Raw genomic sequence first — 13,518 nt, 5'->3', positions numbered from 1 at the left:
CAGGAGAGGGCTCAGAACGCACCCTTGTGGGCCCCAGTGTTGAGGATCAGCGGGGTGGAGATGTTGTTACCTACCCTCACCACCTGGGGCGGCCCGTCAGGAAGTCCAGGACCCAGTTGCACAGGGGGGGTCGAGACCCAGGGTCTCGAGCTTGATGACGAGTTTGGAGGGTACATGGTGTTAAATGCTGAGCTGTAGTCGATGAAAACGCCTTCTCACATAGGTATTCCTCTTGTCCAGATGGGTTAGGGCAGTGTGTGGTTGCGATTGCGTCGTCTGTGGACCTATTGGGTCGGTAAGCAAATTGGAGTGGGTCTAGGGTGTCCGGTAGGGTGGAGGTGATATGGTCCTTGACTAGTCTCTCAAAGCACTTCATGATGACGGAAGTGAGTGTTACGGGCGGTAGTCGTTTAGCTCAGTTACCTTAGCTTTCTTGGGAACAGGAACAATGGTGGCCCTCTTGAAGCATGTGGGAACAGCAGACTGGGATAAGGATTGATTGAATATGTCCGTAACACACCAGCCAGCTGGTCTGCGCATGCTCTGAGGACGCGGCTGGGAATGCCGTCTGGGCTGCAGCCTTGCGAGGGTTAACACGTTTAAATGTTTTACTCACCTCGGCTGCAGTGAAGGAGAGCCCGCAGGTTTTGGAAGCGGGCCGTGTCAGTGGCGCTGTATTGTCCTCAAAGCGAGCAAAAAAGTTATTTAGCCTGTCTGGGAGCAAGACATCCTGGTCCGCGACGGGCTGGTTTTCTTTTTTGTAATCCGTGATTGACTGTAGACCTGCCACATACCTCTTGTGTCTGAGCTGTTGAATTGCGACTCTATTTTGTCTCTGTACTGGGACTTAGCTTGTTTGTTGCCTTGCGGAGAGAATAGCTACACTGTTTGTATTGGTCATGTTTCCGGTCACCTTGCTCTGGTTAAAAGCAGTGGTTCGCGCTTTCAGTTTCACGCGAATGCTGCCGTCAATCCACGGTTTCTGGTTTGGGAATGTTTTAATCGTTGCTGTGGGTACGACATCATCAATGCCTTTCTAATGAACTCGCTCACCGAATCAGCATATTCGTCATGTTGTTGTTGGACGCAATGCGGAACATATTCCAATCCGCGTGATCAAAGCAGTCTTGAAGCGTGGAATCAGATTGGTCGGACCAGCGTGAACAGACCTGAGCGAGGGAGCTTGTTGTTTTAGTTTCTGTTTGTAGGTGAAAGCAACAAAATGGAGTCGTGGTCAGCTTTTCCGAAAGGRGGGCGGGGGAGGGCCTTATATGCGTCGCGGAAGTTAGTATAACAATGATCCAAGGTTTTACCAGCCCTGGTAGCACAATCGATATGCTGATAGAATTTAGGGAGTTTTGTTTTCAGATTAGCCTTGTTAAAATCCCCAGCTACGATTAATGCATCCTCAGGGTGTGTGGTTTCCAGTTTACAAAGAGTCAGATAAAGTTCGTTCAGGGCCATCGATGTGTCTTCTTGGGGGGGAATATATACGGCTGTGATTATAATCGAAGAGAATTCCCTTGGKAGATAATGCGGTCGACATTTGATTGTGAGGAGTTCTAGATCAGGTGAACAGAATGACTTGAGTTCCTGTATGTTGTTATGATCACACCACGTCTCGTTAATCATAAGGCATACMCCCCCGCCCCTCTTCTTACCAGAAAGATGTATGTTTCTGTCGGCGCGATGCGTGAAGAAACCAGCTGGCTGCACCGACTCCGTTAGCGTCTCTTGAGTTAGCCATGTTTCCGTGAAGCAGAGAACGTTACAATCTCTGATGTCTCTCTGGAATGTTACCCTTGCTCGGATTTCATCAACCTTATTGTCAAGAGACTGGACATTGGCGAGTAGTATGCTAGGGAGTGGAGCGCGATGTGCCCGTCTCCGAAGCCTGACCAGGAGWCCGCTACGTTTGCCCCTTTTACGGCGTCGCATAGGGTTGCCGGCTGGGATCAGATCCATTGTATTGGGTGGAAGGCAAAACACTGGATCCGTTTCGGGAAAGTCATATTCCTGGTTGKAACGATGGTGAGTTGACGTTGCTCTTATATTCAGTAGTTCCTCCCGACTGTATGTAATGAAACCTAAGATTACCTGGGGTACCAATGTAAGGAATTACACATAAAAAAACAAAATACTGCATATTTTCCTAGGAACGCGAAGCGAGGCGGCCATCTCGGTCGGCGCTGTCAATTAGGTGAAAATTGTGGAGTAACTACAATGTTGATCCATCCTCAGGAGAAAACTATCACAGCCATTAAACTCTAACTGTTTTAAAATCACAATTGGCCTCATGGTGAAATCCCTGAGCGGTTCTCTTCCACTCTGGCAAGAGTTAGGAAGGACACCTGTAGCTTTGTAGTGACTGAGTGTAATGATACACCGTCCAAAGCCTAATTAATCATTTTACCATGCTCAAAGGTATGTTCAGTATATGCTTTTGTTTATTTTTACCCATCTGTCAATCGGAGACCTTTGCGAGTTATTGGAAAACCTCCCTGGTCTTTTTGGTTGAATCTGTGCTTGAAATTCAGTACTCGACTGAGGGACCGTTCAGATAATTGTATGTGTGGGTTACAATCTTATTAGTAATTCAAATATCATGTCAACCACTATTATTGCACACAGTGAATCCATGCATCTAATGTGATCTGAAAGCAAATTTCTACTCCTGAACTTATTTGGGCTTGTCATAACAAAGGGGTTGAATACTTATTGACTCAAGACATTTAATCATTTTTAATTAATTTGTAAAAAAAATTCTAAAACAAATTCCACTTTGGCATTTTTGGGTATTTTCTATAGATCAGTGAAACAAAATCTCAATTTAATACATTTTTAATTCAGACTGTAACCCAACAAAATGTGGAAAAGTATTTTGTGAATTAATAGAAAAGGTGTGTGTACAGCAGTAGTTATATTGACTAGAATACAAAAATATAAAAGTGTTGTCCCATGTTTCATGAACTTAAATGTGCACAAATTTGTTTACATCCCTGTTAGTGAGCATTTCTCCTTTGCCAAGATAATCCATCCATCTGACAGGTGTGGCAAGAAGAGGATTAAACGGCGTGAACATTACACAGGTGCACCTTGTGCTGTGGACAATTTAAAGGCCACTCTAAAATGTGCAGTTTTGTAAAACAACATGTGTCAAGTTTTGGGGGAGTGTGCAGGAATATCCACCAGAGCTATTGTCAGAGAATTGAATGTTCTGAAACAAAGCTGAACATTTTCAATTTCTTCCATGGCCTGCATGCTCAGACATGTCACCCATTGAGCAGTTTGGAATGCTCTGGATCAACGTGTACGACAGCTTGTTCCAGTTCCCGCCAATATCCAGCAACTCCGCATAGCCATTGAATAGGAGTGGGACTACATTCCACAGGCCACATCAACAGCCTGATCAACTCAATGCAAAATTGATGATTAGCGCTGCATGAGGCACCAGATACTGACTGGTTTTCTGATCCACACGCTTAACTTTTCTTAAGATATCTGTGACCAACAGATGTGTATCTGTAGTCCCAGTCATATGAAATCCATAGATTAGGGCCTAATGCATTTATTTCAGTTGACTGATTTCCTTAATATGAACTGTAACTCAGTAAAATCTTTGAAATTGTTGCATGTTGGGTTTTATATTTTAGTTTAGTATACCTATGAAGTGGGTAAAGCAGTATGTAAACATTATGAAAGTGACCAAACAAGCACATCTCTGAAATGTCAATGGAGCAAGCTTTTTATTTTCAAAGCCTTTTACATTTATTTCAGCTCGCGTTATGTTAATTTAACTTTGTGTGCCCCGCGGAAACAACTTTGCAGACGACCACCACAACATGTCAAATCCTCAAAGAACGCTGCGGAAGAGCGGCACCGCTCTGTCAACAGAGCTCGGTGCTTATTAGGTTACAAAATCTGACTTTTTGTATATAATGTTAATGATATCTTAGACCCCACTGAATGATTCAGAACATGAAGAATCATATTTGTCTTGGTAACATTTATTTTATAACATAAGGAAGTGAAATTTCATCACCAAAGCAAATTTTCACCCACTGGGGAATCAATCAAGAGTACTTTGACAACTGCTTCAATAAAAAAGGCTTCATAAGTAATGTAACATTACAGAACCTTTTTGTTTTTGATTCAGAAGTTAATACACTGCTCCAAAAAATAAAGGGAACACTTAAACAACACAATGTAACTCCAAGTCAATCACACTTCTGTGAAATCAAACTGTCCACTTAGGAAGCAACACTGATTGACAATACATTTCACATGCTGTTGTGCAAATGGAATAGACAAAACGTGGAAATTATAGGCAATTAGCAAGACACCCTCAATAAAGGAGTGATTCTGCAGGTGGTGACCACAGACCACTTCTCAGTTCCTATGCTTCCTGGCTGATGTTTTGTCACTTTTGATGCTGGCGTGCTCTCACTCTAGTGGTAGCATGAGACGGAGTCTACAACCCACACAAGTGGCTCAGGTAGTGCAGCTCATCCAGGATGGCACATCAATGCGAGCTGTGGCAAGAAGGTTTGCTGTGTCTGTCAGCGTAGTGTCCAGAGCATGAGGCGCTACAGGGAGACAGGCCAGTACATCAGGAGACGTGGAGGAGGCCGTAGGAGGGCAACAACCCAGCAGCAGGACCGCTACCTCCGCCTTTGAGCAGGAGGAGCACTGCCAGAGCCCTGCAAAATGACCTCCAGCAGGCCACAAATGTGCATGTGTCAGCATATGGTCTCACAAGGGCTCTGAGGATCTCATCTCGGTACCTAATGGCAGTCAAGCTACCTCTGGCGAGCACATGGAGGCTGTGCGGCCCACAAAAGAAATGCTACCCCACACCATGACTGACCCACCGCCAAACCGGTCATGCTGGAGGATGTTGCAGGCAGCAGACGTTCTCCACGGCTTCTCCAGACTCTGTCACGTCTGTCACATGTGCTCAGTGTGAACCTGCTTTCATCTGTGAAGAGCACAGGGCGCCAGTGGCGAATTTGCCAATCTTGGTTTCTCTGGCAATGCCAAACGTCCTGCACGGTGTTGGGCTGTAAGAACAACCCCCACCTGTGACGTCGGGCCCTCATACCACCCTCATGGAGTCTGTTTCTGACCGTTTGAGGCAGACACATGCACATTTGTGGCCTGCTGGAGGTCATTTTGCAGGGCTCTGGCAGTGCTCCTCCTGCTCAAAGGCGGAGGTAGCGGTCCTGCTGCTGGGTTGTTGCCCTCCTACGGCCTCCTCCACGTCTCCTGATGTACTGGCCTGTCTCACCGTAGCGCCTCCATGCTCTAGACACTACGCTGACAGACACAGCAAACCTTCTTGCCACAGCTCGCATTGATGTGTCATCCTGGATGAGCTGCACTACCTGAGCCACTTGTGTGGGTTGTAGACTCCGTCTCATGCTACCACTAGAGTGAGAGCACCGCCAGCATTCAAAAGTGACCAAAACATCAGCCAGGAAGCATAGGAACTGAGAAGTGGTCTGTGGTCACCACCTGCAGAATCACTCCTTTATTGAGGGTGTCTTGCTAATTGCCTATAATTTCCACCTTTTGTCTATTCCATTTGCACAACAGCATGTGAAATTTATTGTCAATCAGTGTTGCTTCCTAAGTGGACAGTTTGATTTCATAGAAGTGTGATTGACTTGGAGTTACATTGTGTTGTTTAAGTGTTCCCTTTATTTTTTTGAGCAGTGTATATCCATTTAAATCAGAAAATAAACAAATGGCATTGACAAAATTGACACCCTAGACTTAATATTTGGTAGCACAGCCATTGGTCAAAATAACTGCAATCAAGGTCTTCCTATAACCATCAATGAGCTTCCTGCACCTCTGTACTGGCAGTTTGGCCCACTCCTCTTGGACAAACTGCTCCAGTTCTCCCAGATTAGAAGGGTGCCTTCTCCTAACTGCTGTTTTCAGATCTCTCCACAAGTTTTCAATGGGATTTAGATTTGGACTTGCTGGCCACTTGAGAACAGTCCAGCGTTTTGTCTTAAACCATTCCTGGGTACTTTTTGATGTGTGTTTTAGGTCATTGTCCTACTGGAAGACCCGTGACCTTCGACGGAGACACAGTTTTCTGACACTGGGTCCGACATTGCGCTCCAAAATACCTTTTGTATTCACCTGATTTCATGATGCCATGCACACGTTCAAGGCACCCAGTTCCAGAGGCAGCAAAGCAACCTCAAAACATCACTGAACCTCCATGTTTGACTGTAGGGAAGGTGTTCTTTTCTTTGAAAGCTTAATTTTGTTTTCTGTAAACATAGAGATGGTGTGCTTTACCAAAAAGCTGTAATTTGGTATCATCTGTCCACAGGATATTCTCCCAGAAGGATTTTGGCAAATTGCAGTCGGACTTTCTCAGTAGTGGGGTCCTCTTGGGTCTCCTACAATATAACCCCCTTTCATTGAGTTGGCGATGGATGGTGCGAGTTGAAACTGTCGGACCTTGTATCTGAATGTCAGCTTGAATCTGTGTGGCAGTTGACTGAGGTGCTTTCTCCACCATTCAAACAATCCTTTGCTGCAATCTTCCATTAAGTTTTTTCTTGCAACCACGTCCAGGGAGGTTGGCTACAGTGGCATGGGACTTAAACTTCTTGATTACATTACGTACGGTGGAAACAGGAACATCAAGGTCTCTGGAGATGAACTTGTAGCCTCGAGATTGTCCATGCTTAGCTACAATCTTGCATCTGACCTCCTCAGATAATTCTCTGGTGGTTTTGTTCAACTGCACACCGAAGACATACATATGTAGATACCAAAATATATTTTAATTTCAACCGTTTTCTGGAAGAAATTGTGCATTTATTTGAAAAAAGTGCAAGGGTGCCAATATTTATGGCCACGACTGTACATCTCATTCAACCCACTTATTAATAAGTGTATATATACTGTTGGACGTCATCGTATTATGTGCTCAGTCTCATCCGGGGCGGCAGGTAGCCTAGTGGTTAAAGCGTTGGACTAGTAATCGAAAGGTTGCTAGATCAAATCCCTGAGCTGACAAGGTGAAAATCTGTAGTTCTGCCACTGAACAAGGCAGTTAACCCACTGTTCCTAGGCCATCATTGAAAATAAGAATTTGTTCTTAACTGACTTGCAGCACAGCACTCTTAAGTAAAGGTAACTCATGCCCCACCCTGCCCTCTCTTTCCCAGAAGCACGGGCACACCATCCCCCATGTCTCCCATGCCGTCTCCTGCCAGCACAGCCAGCTCTGGGCCAGGCTCCAACCACAGCAGTGGGGTGGGGATGGGCAATGTGAGCACTGTGGCCATTCCCCAGGTCATCCAGCAGGTGGCATCGTCCTACGTCAACATCACAGCACTCTTCCTGAGTGCTCACGACATCTGGGAGCAGGCTGACGAGCTGGCACACAGAGGCAGTGGTAAGGAGGAGCAGAGGGGAAGGTTAAATAGTCTTACACAAGGATATTATTACACCTGAACAGATTATTTATAAGCTGTAGTTCTATATATCATTACTAGAGGTCATGATGACTGGGGAAAAATACTGGTGATGTAGACGGTTGTAGTAATATTCATGTGAGCATTTCTTTCCTGCTACTCTATCTAATGTTGGTATTGACTTATCCAGGCTCTTTTCTCCTCCTCTTTTTTTGTGTGTGTCTCTAGGTTTGTTGTCTGAGCTGGACTCAGCTCTGGGCCAGTTGAGCCTGACCTCCACCATGAGCTCTCTGGTGCGTCACACACGGCAGGGACTGCAGTGGCTCCGACTGGACACCTGCGAGACACGGTGACCGTTTCTCAACCCCACCCAGCACTACACAGCCCTGCTTACTCCTGCCTACAGTACCCAGCCCTGGATAACCCTGTCCAGGACATCCTATTTTGCTTTATTTATTGACGGGCCATCAGATGAAAGCAGGATCCCAAGTCCCTCTACAAGTTGTTCACATGGTTACAAAGTCACCTTGTATTAAATTTTTCCCAACTACCTATGAAACTGAAGTTCAGAGACCCTGTGTCACACACACACTTTCGGGTCCTCGTCCTCTGTTGGTCACATGGATGGGTCCATTAACAAAACAACTATCACATCCACCTCTGGATCTCTGGAGGCAGCAGGGCCTGCTAGAGCTGTAGTGAGCTGAATGAGACTTTCCCTTTCTGAATAACTTGTCACACAGCCAACTGACTGTGGCCTGGCCACCCCTCTGGGTCCTGTCTACCCTGGGGGTTAGACAGTGGAAAGGTTGGCTGAAGAACTGACTTTTGCGAGGGGTCAAAGAGTCCTCCCACCCTTCTCCTGTGGTAATGCAAAGCAGTGCTGATAAAAAGCTTATTTATTAGCCTTATTATATTATCATTATTACTATTAATATATTGTTTCAGTAAAATTGTTTGATCAAAAGCGGTGTGATGACTAATATTTACTTCACCCAGCTGAAAAGGCCTATAGAACTACAGGTATCCATCCATCCCAGACCCATCCATAATAATAGTAATAATAATATTGGTCAACTCCTGCAGAATATAACGAGTATCTCTGGGCTCCATAAAGTATTTTTAAATTGGTTTTGCCCTGAAAAATTGACATGCCAGAAGATGGCCCTTGACACTTTCTGTGAATATGTATGTTATTATTCTAACCCTTTTCTCTTCAAAGGAGATTGACTCTACCTGCCAGGACGTGTCCACTATGTTAATTCAGTCATAACAGAAATACAGTGCATTCGGAAAGTATTCAGACCCCTTGAGTTTTTACACATTTTGTTACGTTAAAGCCTTATTCTAAAATGGATTACATTTTTTTTTTTTTATCAAACTACACACAATACCCCATAATAGCGAAGCAAAAACAAGTTTATATAAATGTTTGCAAATTTATAATAAAAAAAAAATGAAATCACATTTACATAAGTATGCACACCCTTTACTCAGTACTTTGTTGAAGCACCTTTGGCAGCGATTACAGCCTCGAGTCTTCTTGGGTATGATGCTACAAGCTTCGCACACCTGTATTTGGGGAGTTTCTCCCATTCTTCTCTGCAGATCCTCTCAAGCTCTGTCAGGTTGGATGGGGAGCGTCGCTGCACAGCTATTTTCAGGTCTCTCCAGAGATGTTTGATCGGGTTCAAGAACCAGCTCTGGCTGGGCCACTCAAGGACATTCAGAGACTTGTCCCAAAGCCACTCCTGCATTGTCTTGGTTGTTTGCTTAGGGTCGATGTCCTGTTGGAAGGATGAACCTTCACCCCAGTCTGAAGTCCTGAGTGGTCTGGAGCAGGTTTTCATCAAGGATCTCTCTATACATCTTTCCCTCAATCCTGACTAGTGTCCCAGTCCCTTGTCGCTGAAAAACATGGGATGGTGCCAGGTTTCCTCCAGACGTGATGCTTGGCATTCAGGCCAAAGAGTTCAATCTTGGTTTCATCAGACCAGAGAATCTTGCTTCTCATGGTCTGAGAGTCTTTAATTGCCTTTTGGCAAACTCCCAAGTGGGCCTTCATGTGCCTTTTACTGAGGAGTGGCTTCTGTCTGGCCACTCTACCATAAAGGCCTGATTGGTGGAGTGCTACAGAGATGGTTGTCCTTCTGGGATGTTTTTCCATCTCCGCAAGAGGAACTCTGAAGCACTGTCAGAGTGGCCATCGGGTTCTTGGTCACCTCCCTGACCAAGTCCCTTCTCCTCTGATTGCTCAGTTTGGCTGAGCGGCTAGCTCTAGGAAGAATCTTGGCAGTTCCAAACTTTTTCCATTTAAGAATGATTTAGGCCACTGTGTTCTTGGGAACCTTCAATGCTGCAGACATTTTCTGGCACCCTTCCCCAGATCTGTACCTCGACACAATCCTGTCTCGGAGCTCTACAGTCAATTCCTTCAACCTCATGGCTTGGTTACATGCACGTTCAACTGTGGGATCTTATATAGACAGGTGTGTTCCTTTTCTAAATCCAAGTTGTAGAAACATCTCAATGGAAACAGGATGCAACTGAGCTCAATTGCGAGTCTCATAGCAAAGGGTCTGAATACTTATGTAAATAAGGTATTTCTGTTTTTTATTTGTAATACATTTGAAAAAATGTCGACCTGTTTTCGCTTTGTCATTATGGGTTAGTGTGTAGATTAATGAGGAACATTTTTTATTTAATCAATTTTAAAATAAGGCTGTAACCTAACAAAATGTGGAACAAGTTAACGGTTCTGAATACTTTCCGCATGCACTGTATGCTTTGATTTGAGTTGGATTCTGAACTTAAGTTCCTTTTATCAACAATAAATTAATCTACAACATTTTAGATAAGAAGCAAAATAGTCTGATGCAGTACAGTTTTACTAGTAGCCCTGATTCATTATCTTCAGACAGGAAGAAGTAACTAACTACCTCATTTTCACTGCACATGGGAAACAGAGCAGAGCAGTCGGAAGGGAGGTAGGGAAGTGAGGGACTGTGGCTTAGTCTGATGGTTAAGAGCGTTTACTCTAGTTCAGCAATCTAATCATAAAGATACTTTTCACACACGAGCTGAAGCTGTGCATCTTTCCAGTTTTTATACAGAAATGGCATCATTCAGTAGCAACAAAAGTGTGCCTTAGATGTTTTAAGGAGACTTAAGTCTGTCTTCCCAAATTGAATACTTTTTGAATGTAGCATCATCATGGATAATTGACATAGCGAGTCCCAAAAACAGAAGTCAAGTGACTATGTATGTATGTGGGAGGAGTTTTGAGAGCACGATAGTCTGTGAAAGTCAAGTCCTACTCTTCCCTTTACTATACTAACAGTCATGACCGTTGGAAAGGATGCATTGTTTGACTGGCAGCGTGAGAAAGCACTGACAGATGGTTGTGTTTACATCATTTGCATAGCTCTGTTACATCCTGTATGTACATACGTTGTACATTGACACGTTTTGTTTTCAAAATCATCTTAATTATTGCTGCTTTTTAGTGCAGTCCTTGAAACTACTACTGACCTTTGACTCTATTGCCCATTATCTCTAGATAACAATGTGTCCCAAATTGCAGCCTATTCTCTATTTTTGACCAAGTAGTGCACAATATAGGGAATATGGTCCCATTTGGGGCACAGACAATGTCTAGAGGAGTATTAATTGTATTTTGTATGTTTAGGCCTATTCTGGAGTTTAAAAACTGAGATGTAGACCCTGTCTTTCTGTAGAATTAATGACAGCATTTCCCTTTTAAAGCGCTGTGTTCAATTTCGGCCCTACACAGTATCTGTTGTTCTGATTTCAATCAGGTGGGGCTTGATAGAATTACAATTACAAACTTGCATTCGATTAAATCAGTGGTTATTTATTGTTTAACAGATGTTATCAAAGCCAAATACTAATGTTCCTTGTTTTTGCATCAATCATCAATATTCTGATATTGTCTTCCCATCCTGCCCTCTCATTAACACTTCAATGCTTACAGCAAGATAAATGGCCAGCATGCATATCATTTGAATGTATTTACTTTGTATGTACAGTTTCCTTTAGTGTTCAATGGGTTGGTCTGAAAATACCACTAAGTTCTTAAGAATGAATGACCTGTCAGTCTTTCCTCTTGCTTGTTGTAAGGTTTTGGTTATGCTATAAAACTGAGCGTTATAAGAAACAATATATTTAGAACATTAAAGAAAGCACTAATGAAACACTGTTTTGATGAAATATTGGAGAGTGGTTTGGACCACCATGCTTTTGCCTATAATTTACTCAATCTGGGCCATTTAGTTATTTGAAATGTTTTGTTACTATACTGTAAAATAAATAAGTTGGGGCACACTGGAAAACAACATTTCTATTGGAGTGCAAATTTATAAGGGCTGTACATGGAACCACAAAAGAACAATTCGTTATGTTTATTTTATCACAAATATGAAAACTATGAATAGAGTACACTCTGGTACCATGGCTTTTAGTTTATTTTTGTTCCTCCAAGTAGGCTGCTTTGTAAGTAATCATATTTAGAGTTTCCCAACTTGGATGTCAGCACTGCACATGAAATGTTGTCCTGTTTGAGATTATATTCGACATTGTACTTACTACTTAAAACACATTTCTCTGGTTTCTATATCATGTTACATGTCCTTTCATTAGTTTTTAGGCTTTATTGTCATGCTTCATTTAAACCTTTATTCTTTGTGCTTAATTTGTAGGTCTTCTGTTAGTTATTGACAATAATTTGAAATATTCTGTGATATCACACTAAAAGGACCATCATCACCTTGGTCTTTTACTGGGAAATTGTGCAGAAATGTTTTGTAATTAAACTTTTTTGCCTTTTGAAAATATGTAAATAGTTTGGGATGCAATGTACAGAGGCGTATAAAGACTGATTGGCAATCAATTTAGGTTTTCTTTTCTTCTAAGTTACATTTTTCCAAAGAGGCTGTTTTGTAGCTTGGCCACTGTAGATGAAGATGAATTGTGAAAATGTTAAACTGGTTCAACAGTACATTTCTGCCATCTAGACCAGAGCTCTGCAGTGTAAAATGTTTGACGCAATAAACTTTGGGGAAAATGTGCTGGCTGTGTGAATTATTATTCTTAACCAGGGCTGCCAACCCTCTTCCTGGAGGTCTACAGTCCTGTGGGTTCTCAGTCCAACCCTAATTTAACACAACTGATTCTACTAATTAGCTGCTCAACAAGATCTTAACTAGCTGAATCAGATATGCTAAATTAGGGTTGGACTGAACCTACAGGACAGTAGATCTCCAGGAGAGGGTTGGGCAGCCCTGTTCTAAACTATGGCATTCTGATTTATTGCCTAATTAGGGCATTGATATCTGCTATAAAACATTGTCGTTCAAGGGAGTTGGGTACTTTGAACAGGGAATTTGTATGTGGGACACATTTTGAGATGGTCCGTTGCAGGTCAGCTGAGGGAAAAAAACTGCGAACTCCGAGGCCTAGCAACTTTTGCAAATGTGCTTCTGTGTCTATAACCTTTTATGATGATAACCTGGTCTTCATTACATAACTACAGGGGAGGATGACTGCCCCCTCTTACTGAAGCCACAAAGTTCAAGGCTGACCGTGGTACTGCAGATATTGTTTGTAGCAAACAAGATCCCCCATTATAGTCAATGGGAGTGTGTTCAATATTCGTGGATATAAAAAGAAAAATACATCTGAACACAATCATGGTACCAATAATTGCATCTATTACATCAGATGTATGTCCTTGAACTGATTTATTTTAAAATCGCACACAGAAGTTAAGGATAATTTAGTTTCCAATGGCAGCCTGCCGTACCCTGGTCGGCCTTCAATTTGAGATCCTCAATGAGAGGGGGCAGCACTGATCTAGCCTGCACCATCACTTCTTAGAGTAGCTCAAACTGCGCATGCTATGTCTCCATGAGACACCATCTTAACCCGACGTCCTTGGCTTCGAATGCGCTATAAGAATGGGGTGTTCTGTGTTAATAAGACTTGCTTACTGTCACTTTGTGTAACATTAGTTAGCTAAGTTAACTTGATAGGAATGCCAGCTGTCTGACTATCC

General features: G+C 43.1%; 1 protein-coding gene across 1 annotated transcript; it reads left to right on the top strand.

Annotated features, from left to right (window-relative positions):
- The first annotated feature begins 6,046 nt into the window (after positions 1-6,046).
- Positions 6,047-12,532, top strand: LOC112068163 (AF4/FMR2 family member 4). Its single transcript, XM_024135222.2, has 2 exons — positions 6,047-7,426; positions 7,674-12,532. Exons 1-2 carry the CDS (start codon positions 7,219-7,221, stop codon positions 7,796-7,798), a joined length of 333 nt encoding a protein of 110 aa, XP_023990990.1. The 5' UTR covers positions 6,047-7,218; the 3' UTR covers positions 7,799-12,532.
- Positions 12,533-13,518: the final 986 nt, after the last annotated feature.

The sequence above is a fragment of the Salvelinus sp. IW2-2015 genome, unplaced genomic scaffold, assembly GCF_002910315.2.
Source record: "Salvelinus sp. IW2-2015 unplaced genomic scaffold, ASM291031v2 Un_scaffold135, whole genome shotgun sequence".
NCBI classification, from domain to species: Eukaryota; Metazoa; Chordata; class Actinopteri; order Salmoniformes; family Salmonidae; genus Salvelinus; species Salvelinus sp. IW2-2015.
This window is presented reverse-complemented; position numbering and strand designations above follow the sequence as displayed.

What these genes read in the sequence shown, in the direction of transcription:
- LOC112068163 (XM_024135222.2), top strand. Translation starts at nt 7,219, where the DNA reads ATGTCTCCCATGCCGTCTCCTGCCAGCACAGCCAGCTCTGGGCCAGGC. An exon ending in GCTGGCACACAGAGGCAGTG is followed by an intron (nt 7,427 to 7,673) that starts GTAAGGAGGAGC and finishes GTGTGTCTCTAG; the next exon opens with GTTTGTTGTCTGAGCTGGAC.